Here is a 21,220-nt window from a genome sequence, read left to right as displayed (position 1 = left end):
CTCCAGTTACAGCAAAAAACAAAAACTTTAAAAACAACTTTTTTCAAATAATTGCATATTCACAGAAGCTTCCAAAAATAAAATACAAAATTCTGTATGTACCCTTCCTCTAGTTTCCCTGAATGGTTAGAGCTATGCTAAAACATCAGACCGAGGAAATGACATTAGTACATTTCACAGATATTTATTCAGATTTTACCAACTTTATGTTTTCCTTTTGTGTGCTTGTATGTGTAGTTCTCTGCAATTTTATCATTTACGTAGATTTTTGTAACCATCATTGTAGTCCAAATATGAAATTATTGTATCATTTGTGTTACCTCTTTGTAATCACAGCCACAGCCCTTCTGTCTCTCCAGCCTACTCTCCAATTCCTGACCCCTGGAAACCACTAGTCTATTTTCCATTTCCGTAATTTTATGATTTTGAGAATGTTGTATAAATAGAAGCATTATCTATATAGGCTTTTTGTTTTTGGCAGTACTGTACTGAGGATTTAACCCAAGGAGGTTCAATTTTGAGACAGGTTGCTGCTGAGTTGCCCAGGTTGGCCTCAAATTTGTGATCCTGAGAGGCTGAGGCCTCTCAGGGACCTGGGATTACAAATCTGCATGCTTTGACTGGCTAGGAAATAGGTCTTTGAAATTGGCTCTTTTCCATCAGCATAATTTCCTCAGGATACACCAAATTGTTGAGTATATCAGCTATTTGTTTTTATTGCTGAGTAGCATTCCGTGTGTGTATTACCACTTAGCCATTCAGAGTTGAAGGAATTTGAGTTGTTTCCAGTTTCTGGCTGTACTGAATAAAACTGATAGGAACATTTGTGTGGACAGTAGCTTTGTGAATTTACATATTTGTTCAATGTCATTCACTGCTTAGTCACAGAATATGGTGTACAAAACAGGGTCTGTGTTCTCCTAGACCTGTAATCTAGTAGTATAGATGTTTTTAATCATGTATGCATCTTCAGGTACAGCTACTGCTATTGAGGCAACAACATAATGGGTTACATTGTACATGTACTTTGGTAACCTTCTTATTTTCTTCCTACTTAACTTGTCTAAGTTCCTAAGCTTTGGAAATATTTTATAATGCTTATATAACATTTTATTATGAAATGAGCATTTGGCATTTTGAGGCTGCTTTTTTGTATCCGGAAAAAAGGTCCACTTGACAGCAGTCCACTTTAGGTATTTCAGCAGAAAGTGCTTATGTAGGAAATCATTAAACAGATGGTGAAGACTGAAAGAGTAAAAGAAAAATTGTTAATGCAGAAGCAATAACTACACGAATCAACTTCTTCTTAGGATAGAGGAATAAAGGGGAAAATTTGGAGTTATCAGAACTTAGTCTCTAGAGGAATCCCACAGAATTGGAACTCATTCACTAAAGGAAACAGGCTGCCTGCTGGTACTAGCACCAGTACCCTAGGGCCCTCCTGGAATGAGGCTTAAATTTCTTAGCTGAAAGGACTGTTAGTATTTCCGGAAGTCAGAGAAAGGATTCCTGGGGAGCTGAGGCTCAAATGAAAGAGGCTCTGTGCACTGTTCATCAGTTGCTCTTATCTCAAAAGCTTAGAGGAAGTACCTTATGCAACTGGGTCTCAGACATCTAGAAGGATTACACCTAGGGTAACTAGTACTAGTATCCCAGTAATCTGGAGGGAGAAGCTATACCTCACATATGTAAGAAGTAGCCCTTGAACAGCTGGTACTTCCATGGCTGCTAGATGAAGCCAGTTGAGAGAGTTCTAAAAGAGACTGGGGAGTGGAACTGACTGCCAGTACCAAGGCTAAGGAGTTTTGTGGTGCAGATGCTGATTAAAACAGTACAAACAGAAAAGCACAAGTTCTTTATCTTCCTGGCTTCTAATCTACATAAAGTGCCCCATTTTGTCAGAACCTAGCAAAGTAGAAAGGTAGTTTGTAGCATCTTAGTCTCACTAACGTTAAACACTATAGAAAGGGGAAATTAAGAGAAATAATAAGTTAATAAATGTCAGGCTTACCATTAAAATTCCCTTGCTTTTGAGGAATTTCTTAGTATGAGTAGAAAGTCTCCCACATACACTCTAAAAAGGCCTAATACTTAATTTCCTCTTCCATCTCCCATCTCTATATGGTCATTTCCCCTTAGCATATGAATATATGAATTAGTCATTTAGACTGCTGTTATGCTATTCCTTCTCATTCCTACTTTCCCGTTTCCCTCTAGGCTTTGTTTGATTCTGGAGCAGAACCATGTAAAGAAACAGAGACAGGAAGTTGTCTTTTTCTAACAGTGCTAGCACAGCAGCATCTAGTTTCTAGTAGTAGTAGTGCCAGCAGTGGCTTACAAGGCTTCGAAGTGGAAGCAGCTCAGTCCCTGCAGTTGGCACCGGTGGTGCAAGCTCAGCAGGGTTTTGTTGCTTGGTCTCCCTTGGCTCCTTTCCACTTTCTTATTTCAGTTCTTTATTTTTCTTAGCAATGTGAACTGCCTGATACTTTCTAAATAAATTCCTTTTCTTAAGTAAACAAAAGTTGGTTTCTGTTTTTTATAATTTAGGCATTGATTTATATTGTTTGAATCTAATAGGATTCGTTTAACTGTCTTATGAGGCGTAGAAATTTTAATACTTTGTATTTTTTGGTATTTGGTATCGATTGGGGCCGGGGAGGGGAGTGAGCAGGTGGTTGCGGTGGGGCAGCTGGGCCACCAGCCTGGTGCCCCGGGCCGTCAGCCCCCCTTGCCGGTCCTCTCCCACGTGCCTGCGTGCTTTGCCCGTCAGAGTTTCGGGCGTCGGTGCCTCCACGCTCCGGGCCGCCCAGTCAGCATCGACCAGTCCAAGCTGCCCGGGGTGAAGGAAGTATGCCGAGACTTTGCTGTTCTGGAGGACCTCACCCTGGCTCACAATCTGCAGGAACAAGAGATTGAGCATCATTTGGCATCATTTGGAACCGTTTGGTCCAGCATGATCTCCAGGTGGCTAAACAGCTCCAGAAAGAAGATCTGAAAGCCCAGGCTCAGCTCCAGAAGCGCTACAAAGCGCTACAAAGACCTGGAACAACAAGACTGTGAAATTGCTCAGGAAATTCAGGAGAAGCTGGCTATTGAGACTGAGAGCCGGCGTATTCAGGAGAAGAAGGATGAGGACATAGCTCGCCTTTTACAAGAAAGGGAGTTGCAAGAAGAAAAAAAGCGAAAGAAACATGTTCCAGAATTCTCTGGAGCCAATGTTTATGGAGAGAGTTGTTATTATTATGAAGATGGAGGAACAAAACCGAGGATGACTAAAGAAGCAGTGTGCACTCTCTCACGAGTGACCCACAGAGATCAGGAGTGGTATGATGCTGAAATTGCCAGAAAACTGCAAGAAGAAATTTTGGCTACCCAAGAGGACATGAGAGCAGCCCAAGTAGCCCAGGATGAGGAAATTGCTCGACTTCTAATGGCTGAAGAAAAGAAAGCTTACAAGAAAGGCAAAGAGCGGGAGAAGACATCTTCAGACAAAAAGGATGACCCCGAGTGGAAATCAAAAACTGCTAAATCAGCACACTCCAAATCACAAGAAAGTGATGAGGCTCACTGTTGGAAGACTGACAGGCCGGGACGGCCGCCACCACCTGTCATGACAGAAGCTGAGGATCTGGATGGCACTCACTTTACAAACCAGCACAGTTCTACACGTCATTATTCAAAATCAGAGTCCTCTCATAAAGGTTTCCATTACAAGCAGTAACAACTTGGGTATCTATCTGCCTTGAAACGGACTCATTGTAGCAGATATTACTGGATGATACAGAGTGCATTCCACATTGGTTTCCTCCTGTGTTTGCATTCCTGGGATTTAATTTCCAATGTTTTTCTCACTATAAATAATTTCAATTCATTTCAGTGTTCTGGCTATTCCGATCACATGGGCAGTATAAGAAAACGTAGCTTCCAAATATCGACCACCTTGTGATGCAATACTTCTTGTAATATAATATCCAAGAGCTCTACAGAGTGCCGTTTTGTTAGCTGTGGAGTATGGGCATCTAGGAACTAGGTTTGGTTAGCAGTTAAATTCTATGGAGATGAGTAATCAAAGTAAAATACAACATTTGGCTACAACACAGTGAAAATATAAGAAATAGTGCTTTTGGTGCACTGGTGTATGTTATTTTGAAGGACAGGAACTTTGTTTTTTATTCTTTTCAGGAAAAGAAAGTTACAACCAATAAGTATTTTAAAAAGAGACATCTGGAACAGTTGAAATAGTTTTTCTCAGTACGTGGACCGCAGTGGTTGCACATCCTTGTAAGTCTTCAGGAAAATTGGCCTAGATACCAACCATTCTTTAACACTTACTGTGCGATTGCAGCCGGGCTTTCTCAAGTCCCCCGGTCAACGGACCATGTATTAATAGTCATTGGAAAAACTTCTAACTAAAAATGAAAAACTTTTAATCTCATTTTGTATTTACATGTAGAGCCAAGAGACTATGGTATAAGTGAAGATGCTGTCGCTTTCTCTAGCTATAGATAAAAGTTTTCCTCTTAAAACCCATTCAAGTATTTGTTGGCAACCTTCTTGTTGAATTAGATAAAGTGGTTCTTTATCTGAGTATTTGATTCTGTACATTTGTTAGTGGGTGTTGTGTTCCCTTAGCCCTGCTTCAAGAAATTCAGAATCATTTCTAGCTGCTAACTCATGGAATTGTTTATTTGCCCATACTCTTTAGTTAACACAAATGGCAGTTGGCAGTCAAGATATATATTATATATTCCTTCAGTTTTATTTGCTATTCTTTTTCCTTGTACAAATCTGACATTTTTGGCATTTCAATACAGTGTTTAGAAAAGAAATGTACAAGTGACTAGAGAAAAAGATGTTAGTTCTCCACCCTCTCACTGGAGCTGCCTTCTTTTTGCCTTATCTGTCCAGACTATCTTTAAAGATGGGCAGTATTGAGGAATCTGTTCAGAACAGAGTCTCACGGTGCATTTGGATCTCTCATTTTGAGAATTCCTTGAGTTTTATAAACTTGAGTAAAAGACACCTGAGAGTTAAATTCTGAGCAAGTGAAAACAAAACCTTAAGGAAAACCTTTTGGAAAAATGGAAGAAAGGAAAAATAGCAGCACTTTGCACAGTTACGATGAAATGAATATGACAGTCTTCATTTAAGGAAGAGGAGACAAATGAAAGTCCAGCCTTATGTCAATTACAGATAGTTTAATATCTATAAGCCTGTTGACTTAGAGTAATGCTATATTTTTCTTTATCTGCCCTGTGATTTTCTTCATTTAAAATTTTTTTTTAATAGTAACTTTAAAAACATACAGTTGTCTTTATTTTATATCAATTTAGGCAAGTGGGCAACATCATTTGCTGTATTTTTATTTTATAAATGTTTATTTTTCTTTCTCATGCAGTGACTTTTCCTTTCAGAATTCTGAGTTTTATTTTTCATGTACTTCATTCAATCGTATTTATTATTGTAAAATGTCAACTTGATATACTTCAGTCAAAAAAAGTCAGACCACTTAACACTTAACCAGAGTACTAGTGTCTCAGCTGTCTTAGTGAGTGACCAAAGGTAGTGTTGCTCTTGTGATAGCCAATTCAACATCAGTATTGAGAATTTGTTACTTTTTTTAGGTTTTTAAAAGATGAGAATTTTTAAATATTTTATTTTATTTTTTGAAAAGCACACTTTTTTTTAGAGCATCAGTAATTATTTATGTGTGAGCAGGAGATAGAAATTAATTCTCCCAGTTATATTTTCATTCTTTTTCATTCAGATAATGTAAATATTATCTTTGAGATGATGGGAATATTAACAACTGTATTTTAATGAACTGCCAGACACGCTTCACTGGGTTGTCTGCTTTTTACTTTGTCATTTTTATATAAATGTGGAAACATTTATTTTGTTTCTGTTCCTGCTTTTGGAACATATGCAGTTTAAATCTTAGGCCCATACTGTATTATGCTTTCATGTTGTCATATAAATGAATAGTTTGGGCCTTGGGAAAAAAAAATACTTTGTATTTTTTGAAAAATGATGCTATAATTAAATAATTACAGGTGTTTGGCACTTACAATATTTGAAACTTGGTTAGAACTAGGGGTCAGATCTCCAATAGATGAGCCAGTCATCTTCCTGACCACTTCAATCTGAGTACAACCAAGAATCCTGGAAAATGCAGTGAAAACCTCAAAAAAGGGAGAGCCAGCGAACGAGAACCCCAAATTCCTTGTTTAAAAATCTGGCCAAGTCTTTACCTGACTTAGCTGTTGCCTATAAAACACTTGACAGACTTGGCAGTTTGAGAGTAAGAAAACAAAAACAGTGTTTTTCAGAGCAGTATAACAGAATCCAGAATTCACAGCCTAAATGTCCAGGATCAAACCAAAATAACTCAATATAAGAATAAGCCAGGAAATTGCTGTTGTCTCAAGGGAAAAAAATCTGAGCTATAAAATACCAAACTCAAGTTGAACTACATGTTAGAATTACCTGACAAGGATTTTAAAGCAAATATTATGATTATGTTCAGTAAGGTAAAAGAAAATACACTTAGAATAAGAAAGTAGGCAGTTTGGCAGATAATTCACTGGATAATCTTTCCATTCTACTTTTTCTATCACTAGGAAAGTCCTTTGTGAAGCTTTCTGTTCTAACCTAGATTTGGGTGATTTCTGCTTAACTTTGCTAGTCGTGTTTTTTCTTGTCTTCCTGAGAAATTCCTTTGCTTTTCTCCTCTGTTGCATTCTTTGCTAGATATCAGTTCCCTCTTTTGCCTGTTGGTTATTCTATTGTTCTGGTGAAACATGTCTTACAGTTCTGAAAGGTAAACAGTTTAAAACATTCATACTGATAAAGTACTTGCATATGAAACACTCATATCTTTACTACATGCCCTTCTTTTTGGATCACTTAATTTATTTTATTAAAATGTATAACTTTATTATCAAACACACACATATACAAAAATTAAAATTATTCAAAGAAAAACATTTCAAGGGGAAAAAAACTAATAATATTCAAATATACTAGAACTCAACTGAAACAAAACTGAAAAATACTTAAACATTTTTCCATATAATTTAAAAAAACATCTCAAGCATTAATAAGACATCAGAGGATGTGAGTTGTTTTAGAAAGATTTTCAAAACTAATATTGAACAAATAGTGGTCTGGAAAAAAAATTCTAGTTAGCTAGTAGACTCCACATAGGCCAGATTTTTTTTTTAAATTCTCAATACAGTCATATGACATGTGTTAGAAATATAATCTGAGAAATATGTTATTAGGCAATTTCATCCATGTGTATCGCAAAATACCACACAGAGTGCCAACTTCTAAGTAGAAATGAAAAGGTATACGTCTGTCATCTATGATGGCCCCTTGATATTATCAAAGTACACAGTTAAACATGAAGTACATGAGGCTACCACTGACATAGCAGCACACTGTTTTACAGTAAACTTTTATATAAGTAGGATTATCCTCTAAGGGATGAAAAGCACAGCATATTATGTAAGTACCTAAAACAGTAACAGTCATTTATCACACTATCAAATACTGTGTACTGTACATAATTGTATGCGCTTCTTCTGGAAACATACCCTTCTCTCCTTTGATCTCAGTGACTCTTCCTTCCCAACCTACTGATGAGCTCCAGCTTAGTCTCTATCTACATCTCTTCCTGTAATTTTAGACACAATCTATATATATGGATTCTTTCCAAATTCGAACCTGTAACTCATCTCTCCCCTTCCCTTCCTGCCACCCCTACCCCTTTGAACCTTTTTTTCATATTTCAGATTATTGATTATTCGTTTTAGTCATTTTAATCCTAATTACACTCAGTTTCTCACACTAGAGAAACTATTCGGTATGTACACGTGTGTCCTATTTATTTCACTTAGGAGGTTGGCCTCAATATGCATCCATTTAGCTATAAATGTCTCTAGTTTCTCATTCTTTATGACTGAGTACTACTACATTTTATAAAAAAACCACATCTTTGTCCAGTTTCCAGTTGATGGGCAATTGGGCTGTTTCCAAGCTTTAGCTATTACAAATTGTGCCGCTATAAACATGGGTGCACATAGATCACTGTGGTATGATTCTTTTAATTCTTTTGGGAAGATACCCAGCAGGGGACTAGCTGGGTCAAATGGGACCTCTAGTCCTAGTTCTTTGAGGTATCTCCATACTGATTTCCACAGTGGTTGCACCAGTCTGCACTCCCACCAACAATGGAGAAGGGTTCCTTTCTCCCCACACCCCCGCCAGCATTTGTTATTGGATGATTTTTTTATAACAGCCATTCTTTCTGGGGTGAGGTGGAATCACAGTGTTGTTTTCATCTGCATCTCTCGAATAACCAGTGATGTTGACCATTTTTTCATATATTTATTTGCTGCTGTTACTTCTTTGTCTGAGAAATGTCTGTTCATCTCAGGTGCCCATTTTTGAATTGGGTCTTTGAATGTGGGGGGTCTGATTTTTTTAAGTTCTTTATATATTCTAGATAGTGGTCCTTTGTCTAAGGTACAGTTGTTGAAAATTTTTTTCCCACTTTGTAGGTTGTCTCTTAGCTCTGTTGGTGGTTTCTCTTGCAGTGCAGAAGCTTTTTAATAAGAGGAGATCCCAGTTGTTGATTCTTTGTGCAAGTTCCTGTGCTACTGAGGTTTTGTTCATAAAGTCTTTTCCTATGCCAATGTCTTCAAGAGTTCTACTTAACTTATCTTCCAGCAAATTTAATGTTTCTGTCTGAATATTTAGATCTTTAATCCACTTTGATGTTAGTTTAGTGCATGTTGATAGGTATGGGTCTAGTTTTAATCTTTGGCAGGTTGAAATCCAGTTTTTCCAACACCATTTATTTTTTTTTGGCGGGGGGGGGGGATACCGGGGATCAAACTCAGGTCCTTATGCTTGCGAGGCAGGTGGTGGAACCACTGAGCTAAATCCCCAGCCCTCCAACACAATTTATTAAATAGGCTATCTTTCCTCCAATGAGGATGGTTGGCTCCCTTGCCAAAGATGAGGTGGCTGAGCATATCTGTAGTTGTTTCTGCATCTTCTAATCTATTCCACTGGTCCTTGGGTCTGTTTCTTTGCCAGTACCATGCTGTTTTTATCATAGTAGCTTTGTAGTATAGTTTCAAGTTGGGGATTGTAATACCCCCAGCCATATTTCTGTTGCCTAAAATTTCTTTTGCTATTCTAGGTCTCTTCTGTTTCCAAATGAATTTTTGAATTGCTTTCTCTAGTTCTGTGAAGTATATTGTTGGAATTTCAATCGGCATTGCATTGAATCTATTTAATAGTTTTGGAAGTATGACCATTTTCACTATATTGGTTCTTCCTATCCAGGAACAAGGGATGTCTTTCCATTTTCTTATATCCTCTTCAGTCTCCTTTTTCAGAGTGCTATACTTTTCAGTGTAGAGGTCTTTTGATTCCTTTGTTAAATTGATTCCTAGATATTTCATTTTTTTGGATGCTATTGTAAAAGGAATTGTTTCCCTAATTTGTCTCTCAGTGAGTCTATTATTTGTATATAAAAAGCCTATTGTTTTTTGAGTGTTGACCTTATATCCAGTTACTCTACTGAATCTGTCAATTAAGTCTAGAAGTCTTTTCCAGAGTTTTTTGAGTCTTCTATGTAAAATATCATATTGTCAGCAAATAATGACAGTTTAACGTCTTCCTTTCCTGTCTTTATTCTTTTTATTTCTTTCTCTTTTCTAATTGCTGTGGCTAATGTTTCCAGAACAATATTGAACAGGAGTGGTGATAGTGGGCATCCTTGTCTTGTTCCTGATTTTAGCATGAAAGTTTTCAGTTTTTGACCATTTAGTATGATGTTGGTTGTTAGTTTTTCATAAATAGCCTTAATCAAGTTAAGAGATAAATTCCTTCTATTCCAATTTTCTGTAGGGTTTTTATCATGAATGGGTGTTGGATTTTGTCGAATGCCTTTTCTGCATCTATTGAGATGATCATATGGTTTTTGTCCTTGACTCTGTTAATATGGCGTATTACGTTTATTGATTTATGACTGTTGAACCATCCTTGCATCCCTGGAATAAATCTGACTTGGTCAAGGATCACTTAATTTTTCCATAGAAGAATCAATCTTATAGACAGAGGGTATCCAAGGAGCAAGTATGGGTCCTAGCCTCCTGGATGCAAGAAAGAGAAGGAGGTCTTTAATATGAAGCCTTTTTCTACTTTTCTACCCCGTTCAAAGAACTCCCACCCTGTGTTGTGTAGGAATATCTGATTTAAATTTGTCCAGGGGGATGGGGAGTAGAACCTCTAATGTTACTGCACCAGTTTTTGGGATGGGCATGTAGGGTTCCAGGGTCTAGTTGCATCTTTTAATGGCTCATCATTTTCCCTATTTTCTGCTCCACCTATGTCTTTACTTTTAGGGCTACCCGATATTTTCAGTTCCTTTGCTTCACCAACATTGCGTACAAATTTTAATTTTAATTTTTTTTGTTTTATTTTCCCTTTTCAGTGTTTAATTTTTAGCTTTCTCAGGAATAAGTTCGTTTGTACATTCTATGAGTTACTTCGGTATTTTTTATTGTACATCTCTTCCTCTTTTGTTCTTCCTATATGGTTATTTTAGCAAGTTGCAGATATAAGTGCGAGATGCTCATTTCACTTTTTCAGATTTTTTTTTGGGGTTATAAACAGTGAATGCTAACATGACATGTATGAGCCCTGCCTTTTTGTAGATGACTTTCTTTTGAGGCGTGCAAAACTTGGTCACAGTGATACTTTGTTCTTAGGGGAGTGAAATCTTAGCTATCAGTCATTTGTGACTCCAAAAAATCTACTAGAAAAAAATCTTACTCCTCATTATTTAATTTCTTAGGGTAGGGAGAAACATAATATAAAAAGTTTGGAATAATGTAAAAAGTGTGAGAAAGTCTCCTACGTTTCTTTATTTTTAAAATCTATTACTTTTATAGAATGTCTTTTGATTTGATCTTTCTATGTCTACTTTTTCTGGACATGCTTGTCTTAGTGTTAAATTTGTTACATTCTTTGAAAACATGAATTAAAGTATTTGTCTTTTTTATCTACTCATTACAGTTGTATGTCAACTAATAGGACACATTCTGAGAAAAATGTCACATTTGTTGTGTGACATCCCAGGATGTACTTAACACAGACCTCGGTGGTATAGGTCACCCATTCAGTATGGCCTGTTTGATGCAGTCAAGAGACTGAAACAAAAGATGTGAGGCTGGAGCTGGTGTAATATGGTATAATTTTTTTTATAGTGAACTTCTTTGCAGTCGTAAGTAGATGAAGTTATCTAAAATAACATTAAGAAGTATACTACATAAGCCAGTAACTGTCATTTATCACTATCAAGAATCATGTACTGTACATAATAGTATACTTTTGTACACCAAGCAGCACTGTAGGTTTGTTTATGCCAGCATCACTCCAAACACGTAATACCTTGCACTAGACAACTACAACCTCACTAGGGTTTAGGAATTTTTCACCTCAATTATAATCTTACAAGATCACTGTAGTATATGAGATAATGATCAAACAAATAGTGTGTTTAAATTTTTTTAATGTATCACAGTAAAAGACATTGTGATTAACGCCCCTTCAAAATACTCACCCTCGCTTTGAAAACACTTATCCTGTCATTCTTGCCACTTTCTGAAGCAGTTCTGGAAGCTCTTTCACAAGCATCTTTTGTTGCAATGTCATGGCTGCCTCAGTATCCTGCATTTATTCAAAACATTTACCTTTTATGGACATTTTGACTTTGGGGAAGTTGCAGAAGTTGCACAATGCCAGATCCCATGGATAAGGACACACTATAATGTTCGTATTTGACAGAAATTGCCATAACAGAAGTGATGTGTGACATGAAGTGTTGTCAGAATCCATTGCCCCATATCTCAGAATGTTTTCTGTGCACACTGTTTCTTAAATGCTATAATAAGCCTCAGTAATATTTAGAGTTTGCTGTACTGTTTCTGGATGCAAACTAAGCTCACACAATTCCATAAGTGTTGAAAAACATTCAGCATTCCTTTGATGCTTTCTTCAAATGAAGAGAACTGGGCGATTTATATTGAAAAACTCTTAACCTGGAATCTGAAGCAGCATGATTGTGCAGTTCCCATGAAATACATTGTTTGTGATCCAGGATTTATGGCACACCCTAGCTCATGCCCAGTAACTGCACCAAACAAGTTGAAACTTGTCATATACTGTTACTAAGGCATACTTCTGATATTGAACACCCTGTGTTTCTGTTTAAATGGCACTCAGTAGCAGTATCACTGTATTTGTTAATATACTATATATGCGTTTTTTTAAATTTTAATTTTTGTTAGTACATGTTTGCAGTGCATAAAGATTACATTCATCATGGAGAGATGGTGCATGTACTTTTTTTTTCCTTAGATACTTTTATTGGTACATTTTAGGTATACAATACATTTACATTTATCATTGGGTACTTGTACCTTTACATGATATATCTTGGTGCTTATTTTTTCCCCATTTCTTGTCCTCTACCCACTCCACCCTTCCCTATCTACAAAGACTTTGTTCCCATTTTTTCCTTTTCTTCCTTTCCTTTCTTTCCTTTCCCCTGCCCCTTTGGACCTTTTCTACCTATTTCACATTATCAATTATTCATTTTAATCCTTATTTACACTTTCAGTTTCTCACACCAGAGAAACTATTTGGTATTTGCCCATGTCTGTCCTATTTATTTCACTTAAAAGTATGGCCTCAATATGTATCCATTTAGCTATAAATGTCTCTAGTTTCTTGTTCTTTATGGCTGAGTAGTACTCCATTTTATTAAAAAAAACATATCTTCTTTATCCACTTTCCAGTTGATGGGTACTTGGGCTGTTTCCAGTCTTTAGCCATTACAAACTGTGCTGCTGTAAACATGAGTGCGCATATATCACTGTGGTATGATTCTTTTAATTCTTTTGGGAAGATCCCCAGCAGGGGAATAGCTGAGTCAAATGGGACCTCTAGTCCTAGTTCTTTGAAGTATTTCCACCCTGATTTTCATAGTGGTTGTGATGGTGCATGTACTTAACACATCTTAATTCAGTACCTTATTGCACATAATTTTATTGCTTCTTTCATTTTGTTTTTCTCAGATCTTTACCATATTCATCACATGTAGCATGGTTTGCTTTCATTATTGTTTCTGATGTGTCTTCTAACTGTTCCTTTTTTCTTTGTCAGCCTAACTTTGATTTGCCAATTGTCGTAGCTTTTAAAAAAGTTTTTACTCTTTTTTTCCCCCTCTTAGGGTCATGTCTCATATCTACCACCTATTCAAGTTTTCATCAATGTATTTCTGTTAAGTACCTGTCAGTGCCAAGAATAGAGTACGACCAGTCAGGGACTCACCTTAGTCAGAAAGTTTATAGAAGGACCAAAAAACTTAGTAATCAAGATAAGTAATATTTTAATGTAATTTTTAAAAACAAAATTAATTCATAATAAGCAATACCCAGAGTTTAGGTCAAACGGTATTACATGTTTGGGGAGGTGGGAAATGTGTATAATGAAGCAAAACAAACATTTGATGAAAAAGATTAGCTCTGTGTTTTTGAAATAAATGTTCATAGTTTGTCAACTCGTTTGTAGGAGTAGTGAATGAAAATGGGATTTGGTAACTATGACATATGCTTTGTTATCTGAGATATCCTAAGAGAAGTTGAGTAGAAAAATTAAAGAAGAACAAGAATCTTCCAGCATCACAGAGTAAGTGTGGTCATATTTTTGCTCTAGGGTACAACACTTCTATGAATATAATTAGCTTTGCTTTTTATTTTCTGTCTTTTCTCTACAGCCTCATGATTTTGATGAATGTCGATTTGATATTAGTGTAAATGATAGTGTTTGGTATCTTCGTGCTCAGGATCCAGATTATAGACAACAATGGATAGATGCCATCAAACAGCACAAGGTAAGATGTCTACTGTTTATCTGTTCATGGAAGACTAAAAGTCCTAATAATAACCACTTTAAAGCAATCTTGACATGTAATGTAGTTACTGAAAAAAGAACATGATTTGGATGCTAAAGACTAAAGCAGTACAGGTGTAAATTTTTTTTTTTTTTTTGGTACCAGGGATTGAACTTGCGTCCTTGCGCTTGCAAGGCAGGCAGTGGAACCACTGAGCTAAATCTCCAGCCCTGGGTGTAAATTTTTGAAATAATTTTATTTCTAACATTTAAGCTGCAGTAAGATATTTGTTGTAATAAATATTTTTCATTGTTAATTGAAACGTATATGCTCTTTTTTATAAGACCTACCTTGATGCTCATAGTTAGAATTTGTTTTCATAAACACCCTTTTTAATGATCTAGGTAAGTAGATATTGGAAAAAACAGAATTGTAAAGCTTTCATGTTTGAAAGCTTCGTTTTTAATGTTTGTAGTCATCCATAATCACTTTGGGAAGTTTTTAGTGCATAATTTTCAAATCACTTAATCTTTGTGAATATGAAGCTATGTAGTGTTAAACATAGTCTTCCTTGATACAAATGTATAAGCCATGTTTTTATGATTTGAAGCTAATTCTTCTGTTCATAACTGTAAGTAGACTAATGACACAGATTATACCAATAAATCTGCCTTATTAACATAGTCACTGATATGATAAAATAAAAAGCCAGCGAAGTTCCAAAATCACTGGGCCATTACTGAGTGTGACTTAAGAGAACTTTGTGCCTGCTCACGTACTTGTCTATACTTGTTTGTGAGTTTCACCAACTTGTAGTAGAAGCACCTGCTTTGATTATTTTAAACAATCACAAAGCACATACACACCACAGAACAAGAACAACCAGTCTGATCTGGGACACCATAAGCCCTTTTTTTTGGTGGTGTTGGGGTTAAGGCCTTATGCATGCTAGACAAGTGCTCTACGACTGAGCCACACCTCCAGCACATTCTTTAGATATCAATCATTTTTTTTTTTTTTTGGTAGCAGAGATCGAACTCAGGTCCTTGCGCTTGCGCAGCAGGCAGCAAAACCACTGAGCTAAATCCCCGGCCCGATATCAATCATTTTTTAGTTTTTTTTTTTTCTTAGTTTATTGATTTTGAGTGTTCTCCAGTCTAAAGAAAACTGACCAATGAATTTTTTTGTTTTAGTTTTAGTTCTATGTTGGTTTAAAATATTTTCTCAGTCTTAATTATCTTAGTATTAATACTTCAGAAAAGAGTCTAAAAATGGGAAATTGAAGCACCATTTGTATATTATTTAGGAGAGAGGTGAGCCAGTATTCCAGAATCTCGGTGTTTTAAAGCCAGGCCAACTTGTAATCAAATACTGCAGCCTCTACCATTTGTGACCCAGGGCATGGTAATTAACCTCTTAGTGTATTTGCTCAGTTGTCAGTGTTGGTACTTCTGTTCAAAGTTACAATAAGAAATAAACAAGATAATATATGTTATGTAGTTTAAAACTATGGTTAATGATTTTAAAAGTTTATTACAGAAGGTGACACATTGCCATTAAAATGCCTTAAAATACTCCCCCTCATTTTGAACACATTTATCCCATCAGTCTTGCCACTTTCTGAACCAGTTATGGAAATCTTTTTCATGTCTTTAGTTGTACTGTCTTGACTGCTTTGATGTCCTAAATCAATTAAAAACTTCTACCTTTTGTGGTCATTTTGACTTTGGAGAAGAGCTAGAAGTCATATGCTGCCAGATCCAGTAAATAAGGTGAATGAGGATACATTATGATGTTTTTGTGAACATTGCCTTTTCATTGGATGGTACTTGGTGGCAGCATTCACTCATAAAAGAGGATTTGTACATCTGCTTCAGAGAGTGACAGGGAAAATGGAACAAGTGTATGTGAACTGAAAGGGATTAATGGCAATGTGTCTTTTACTGTAATGATTTTTAAAAATTTAAACATTTGTGCTCGCTTCGGCAGCACATATACTAAAAATTTAAACATTTATCATGTATTTTGATTATCCCTTGTATGTGAAGGTACTTACCAAAATGACTGATAGATATTCCCATTTGTGGCATAGTGGGAAAACCAAAAGCTTTGGAGTCACAACTAAATTCATGAAATTACACCATATTGTTTCTGGAAGGAGAGTTCTCCATTGAGTTAGAGTAGTTATTTATAAATAAAAGGAGAAAAGACTGTTTTCATGTGTTTAACCAGGGCCAGCTGTCTCATAAGATGTTAATAAGTAGAACTAATTTATATATATATAGATATATATAGATAGATATATATTTTTTTGGTACTGGGGATTGAACTTGGGACCTTGTGGTTGCGAGGCAGGCAGCAGAACCACTGAGCTAAATCCCCAGCCCTAATTTCTATTTTTATTTTTTTTGGTACTGGGAATCGAACTCGGGTCCTTCTGCTTGCGAGGCAGGTGCCAGAACCACTGAGCTAAATTCCTGGCCCCTAATTTCTATATTTTTAACTGAGATGACCTGTAAAGTCTTAGTTCATTTAGATTTAAGGCTAATTGAACAAATTTTGTTTTGCTTAATTTCCTCAGTAAAACCCTTCCAGAATTCCTTTGCAAGGTTCACATTTCTATTTTCCCTTTTGGTTAAAGATTAATACAAGAAGCATATATTTTTTTTAATATTGTTGATTTTTTTTCAATTGTTAAACAGTTGGTGGATAGAATATTTGAGTCTCAGGGCAATAGACATAAGCTGAAATAACACATTTTTTTTGTTGTTTTAAAATTTCTTTTAAAAAGATTCACCTGCATTATTACAGATACATGAACCAAAATACATCATGTACAGGTACAAATTCTCTGATGAATGTGATCATGATGTATATCTAAAATGTACCTATAAACTTAATTCACTTAAAAAATACACTTTAGAAGCTTTTTCTTTCATATTTATTTTTGTTTTGTATCAGTTTTTATTTTTTATTACTGCATATTTCTATTAGATAATGATTACATTACTTGTGGGGAATGGATAGTTTGTTCATAGACAAAGTGAATTTACTGTTTTACTGTTAATAATTATTTAACATACAAAAGTAAAATATGTGGCATATGCCAACTAAGTAGATGTGAATATCAAGCTGAATGTGAATTCTAAAAGTAAATTGTTTGCATTATTCAACTAGGATATAGAAGGGGCAAATTTAAAATGCTACCAGCAGACATAATCAACAAAGTTTTCAACCCTTTCCCCCACAGACCAGGAAGATAGGTGTTTTGTGATTCATTTTTCACTACCATTAAGCATCTTAAATTTAGGAATTTTATTATTTAAGTATGCACTGTTGCCTTGATCTTCAAAATTAATATTAAATTTTTAAGGCTTAATGAAGATGACAGGATCTATTATTTTTTCCGGATCACCAAGTACTAGTTGTTATACTAAGTACTTCGTATGTTTTATTTTCTCTATATCATCCTGAAATGTAAGGAAAGTGTTATTTTACAGAAATTGAAACAGATTAATTAAAATTAAGTACTTTGCCTGAGTCTATATTATTAGTTCATTGCACTTTAAGATTTGATTTTTTGTTCTTTTTTCTAACAATACCAATTATAAACTATGATTGTTTGAAAACAGTTCCCATACGCTCACTTCTTAGAGTTAGTGTGTATCATCTGAGTTCTCCCATTATATGTATGCAATATAAATATGAACTCATTTCTGCTCATAGATTGCAAAAACAGTATATTTTGTTGGTTAGCGTCTCAGTACTAGATTCTGGAGTCTGCAATCATGGATTTGAATCTGCTATGTACTGTGTAACCTTGGTAAATTAACAACAACAAAAAAAGAATGATACTATGCAATATGTGTTATCATTCCCACCCCCAAACAAACAAGTAGAATATCCCAGTTATGGTAAACCAAGAATTGGACTTCATAGTTGACCTGGACTCTCGTAATTCCTGCTCAGAGTTTTGTTTGCAGTTACTTCTCCAGTATACTACCTGCCCTTAGGATGGCTGGACATGACACCTACAACAGTAGACCTATCTTCTGTCTTTTGCAGTTCTGACATCGATAGGTCTTCATTGCCCACCCCCCTTTTTTATCCTATTGGACTTTTGTTTGACTGCCCTGAGGGGTATTAGTAATTTTCAACATCTAGAAGAAGAGGTTGAACATTTTTGTTCCTCCTTTTCCAGGAGACTCTTATGTTCATATTAATAAACTCTGTGTATTGATACATATCATGTTCATGTGTGTTCTCCTGCATGCTTGCATTTGAATGCTGTCTGTGACACACACACATGCATGCATGCAGAACAGGACTTCTGTTTTACAGGACTTCAATGCTAATGATAGTGATGATGATGATAATAGTTAACACTTTTGAAGATTAATGCATGCCAGATACAGTGATTAAAAGTATACTTTATTTTACTTCTTCACACATTCATAGGAGATTAGCCATTATCATCCTATTTTTTCAGATTAGGTAAGTAAGGCACAGAGAGCTTGAGTAACTTGTCTAAGGTCAAACGCTCATTAATGAAAGAGTCAGTATTGAAGCCTTAGGTCTATCCAACCTGAGACCCAGGACTTTTGGCCAAGTACTTCTGCCATCCTACAAGTATGTATTTAATTGAAATAAATTTTGTTGACTTAAATTAAAAACTTCTTGAATTCAGTATCTTCATATTTTGTATATATTTTTTATGTGTTTAGTTCAAACCATAGGCTCCTTTGAGCTTAGCGATATTAACTTCTTTGTAGGAATCATCAAAGCATTTGGCACATAAAATTTGCAGCTGAAATAATTTACACTATTGTAAAACAGATTTTATGGAAGAAATTTTGCTATTTGAAGGTTTACTTTCACACTTGGCGTCTGAATGCTTACAGCAGACATGCAACAGTGTTCTATGCTCCATCCAGCGCCATTGTTTTCCTCTTTCTATTGACTCATTCTAGGGTAACATGTTCACTATAAGAAAAAAAGTCTTAAAAGAGGCAATTCTGGGATTTAAATTTTCTTAGTATGTTAGAAATTGCATAATTTAGTTTGACATTAGAGTAACCGCTATAGAAGAAAGTTACTCCCAAGGTCATTCTTCAGTTCAAATATTGCTTCAATTTTTTTATGAAAAAACAAAAGATTTCATAAATAATAAGAGAATAGCAATAGTTAATGCACTGTGTATTGTCTTCGGAGTAGTTACTCACAGTACAAAACATAGACCAAAAAGATTCTTACAAAGAAGAAACTAACAGATAGTAGCACACAACTCTTCAACAAGCTAAGATAAATGGGATCATATCAAAGGAAACAACCATTGGAGTGGAGGGACGACCTACAGAATGGGAAAAAAAAAATTGCCAGCTATTCCTCAGAGGACTAACATCAAAAATATATAAAGAATTCAGAAAAATTAGATTCCACATAATAAAATACCCAAATCAAAAAATGGGCAATTGAAATGAATAGACACTTCTCAGAAGTAGTAGTGCAAGTGGCCAAAAAACACATGAAGAAATGTTTTAATTTAACATACAGAAATAAGAATATGTATACCAGATCAGTAATTTTATTTTGAAATACATAGTATCATGGCTTTAATTGTGTGGAATCCATTATATTCTGCATTTCTCCTTATAAATTGAGATGGTATTAAATGAATAATTTTTTAAAGATGATTTTTAAAAATGTCTCTTCATCCTACATACTGTTTCAAATTAAATATTGTTTGTGATAATTCTCCAAAAACTGAAATGTATAAATGTACAGTTAAGATTGTTATTTGGATTAAACATTTTTCTAGTAAGGGTATGCCTGTATATCATCAAAGAGCCTCTGTTAGCTTTTTTTTTTTTGGCATAACTAGTTGATCAAAGAAATGTGATGAGCCATCTGTTGATTCTATTATTTTTAAAAATCCTAAGTCATTCCTGGAATCTTCTATGATTAGAGTTCATGTGATACTGAGTAAACATAGTTTCTACTTGCTGCTTACTATGAAATATACTTCCCTACCCACACACACCCCGCACCCCCTAAAAAGAAAAAAGCAAACTAGCAGGAAAGCTTTCCTGGCACTAGGAAATTTAAGAATCCTTTGAAAAAGTTAAGTTTATTGGCTCTGATAGAGTTTATAGTAACTGTGTCATTTCTTTATTTCCATAAGGGAGTAATCTTAGTTGATATTCAAATTTTGGTGATCATGGGCCACACAGGCTTTCCCCACAGTGTGGACACTTCCAAGATGTGAGGAATTATAGAGAAATATACAGTTGGGAGGAAGATTCCAAATAGTAATTTTTACAGATGTTGATTTTCTGTAGCGGTAGAGTGAAGACATTTGCTCCATAATATGTTATTTATGGATTTGTTCTTAACTCTTCATGAAGACCTAATTATTGTGTGAAACATCATATATATCTTCAAAAGAAAAAATTATTCTTAGCCTGAGGAATTTTAGGAATTTCTTTGTAAGGAATTTATGTGGAAAAAGATTTTTGAAAAGAATTTATACGTTTTACTTGAAATGAGATGTGAAAAAAATTTTTACCAAAAGATTCCCATTGTTGAGCCATCTAAATGATACTCCAAGACTCATTTAAAGGTCTTTTGAAAATTGTGTTGCTAGGGTTCTGGTATAGTTCACTGTGCTTGATTAGGCCCTGCATTCACAGTACCAAAAACAACTACAAAAAATTATGTTGATATTTGCCATAATGAATTCTCTCCCTCATGCTGATCTCTGAATCAGCTTGATTTTGCTGCTTTTTTTTTCAGAGGGGCAGCAGTTTCTACTTGACAGTTTGATTTTCTTTCATCTTAAATTTCATATAAACTTAGGAAAGTGTTTTAAAGTAGCTGTATAGCAGAATTTACTTATTACCCCTTAAATATTAAGCTTTTCAATATGAAAATTCTATGAAGATGTATGTTCCATGTCAATTTTAATTAAATACATTATTAGAAAAATTTCTTAACCAACACTGTGGATCCTTCCTACATTTGTCTGCTTTGTAAGTTATTGCCATATAAACTTAGCTTTGCATTTTAATGTAGTTTAATTGGCAAATGTTTAAGAATGCAAATATAACTTTTTAAACTATAATTTTTAGTGTATACTTGACACAGGTAATTTCATGAGTACTTGAAAGCCGCTTATCCACTTACTATATGTATCATATAATGAGAGAGGATAGAAGATAAAATCTAATTTTCCTCTCTTTACATTTA

The 21,220-nt window shown here is 35.2% G+C and overlaps 2 protein-coding genes across 11 annotated transcripts in view; both read left to right on the top strand.

The window, feature by feature from the left end:
• Positions 1-21,220, top strand: part of LOC101705290 (ceramide transfer protein-like) — an 82,978-nt gene that overhangs the window by 33,354 nt on the left and 28,404 nt on the right. For 9 of the 10 annotated variants that reach the window (XM_087201208.1, XM_087201205.1, XM_087201209.1 and 6 more), the window contains one exon: positions 13,859-13,975. In XM_087201208.1, coding sequence (XP_087057334.1) covers positions 13,859-13,975 — 117 coding nt within the window. Of the gene's footprint in view, positions 1-13,858; positions 13,976-14,140; positions 21,216-21,220 lie in introns of those variants that run through there. The other variant, XM_087201213.1, reaches the window with a different exon arrangement.
• LOC147821245 (coiled-coil domain-containing protein 50-like) lies at positions 3,004-13,852 on the top strand. Its single transcript, XM_087201217.1, has one exon. It carries the CDS (start codon positions 3,269-3,271, stop codon positions 3,719-3,721), a length of 453 nt encoding a protein of 150 aa, XP_087057343.1. The 5' UTR covers positions 3,004-3,268; the 3' UTR covers positions 3,722-13,852.

This window comes from Heterocephalus glaber, unplaced genomic scaffold (genome assembly GCF_053883595.1).
Source record: "Heterocephalus glaber isolate CG9 unplaced genomic scaffold, H.glaber_assembly_v1.0 deba00001757, whole genome shotgun sequence".
Lineage (NCBI taxonomy): Eukaryota > Metazoa > Chordata > Mammalia > Rodentia > Bathyergidae > Heterocephalus > Heterocephalus glaber.
The sequence above is the reverse complement of the archived record's forward strand: the minus strand, read 5'-3'. Positions and strand labels throughout refer to the sequence as shown.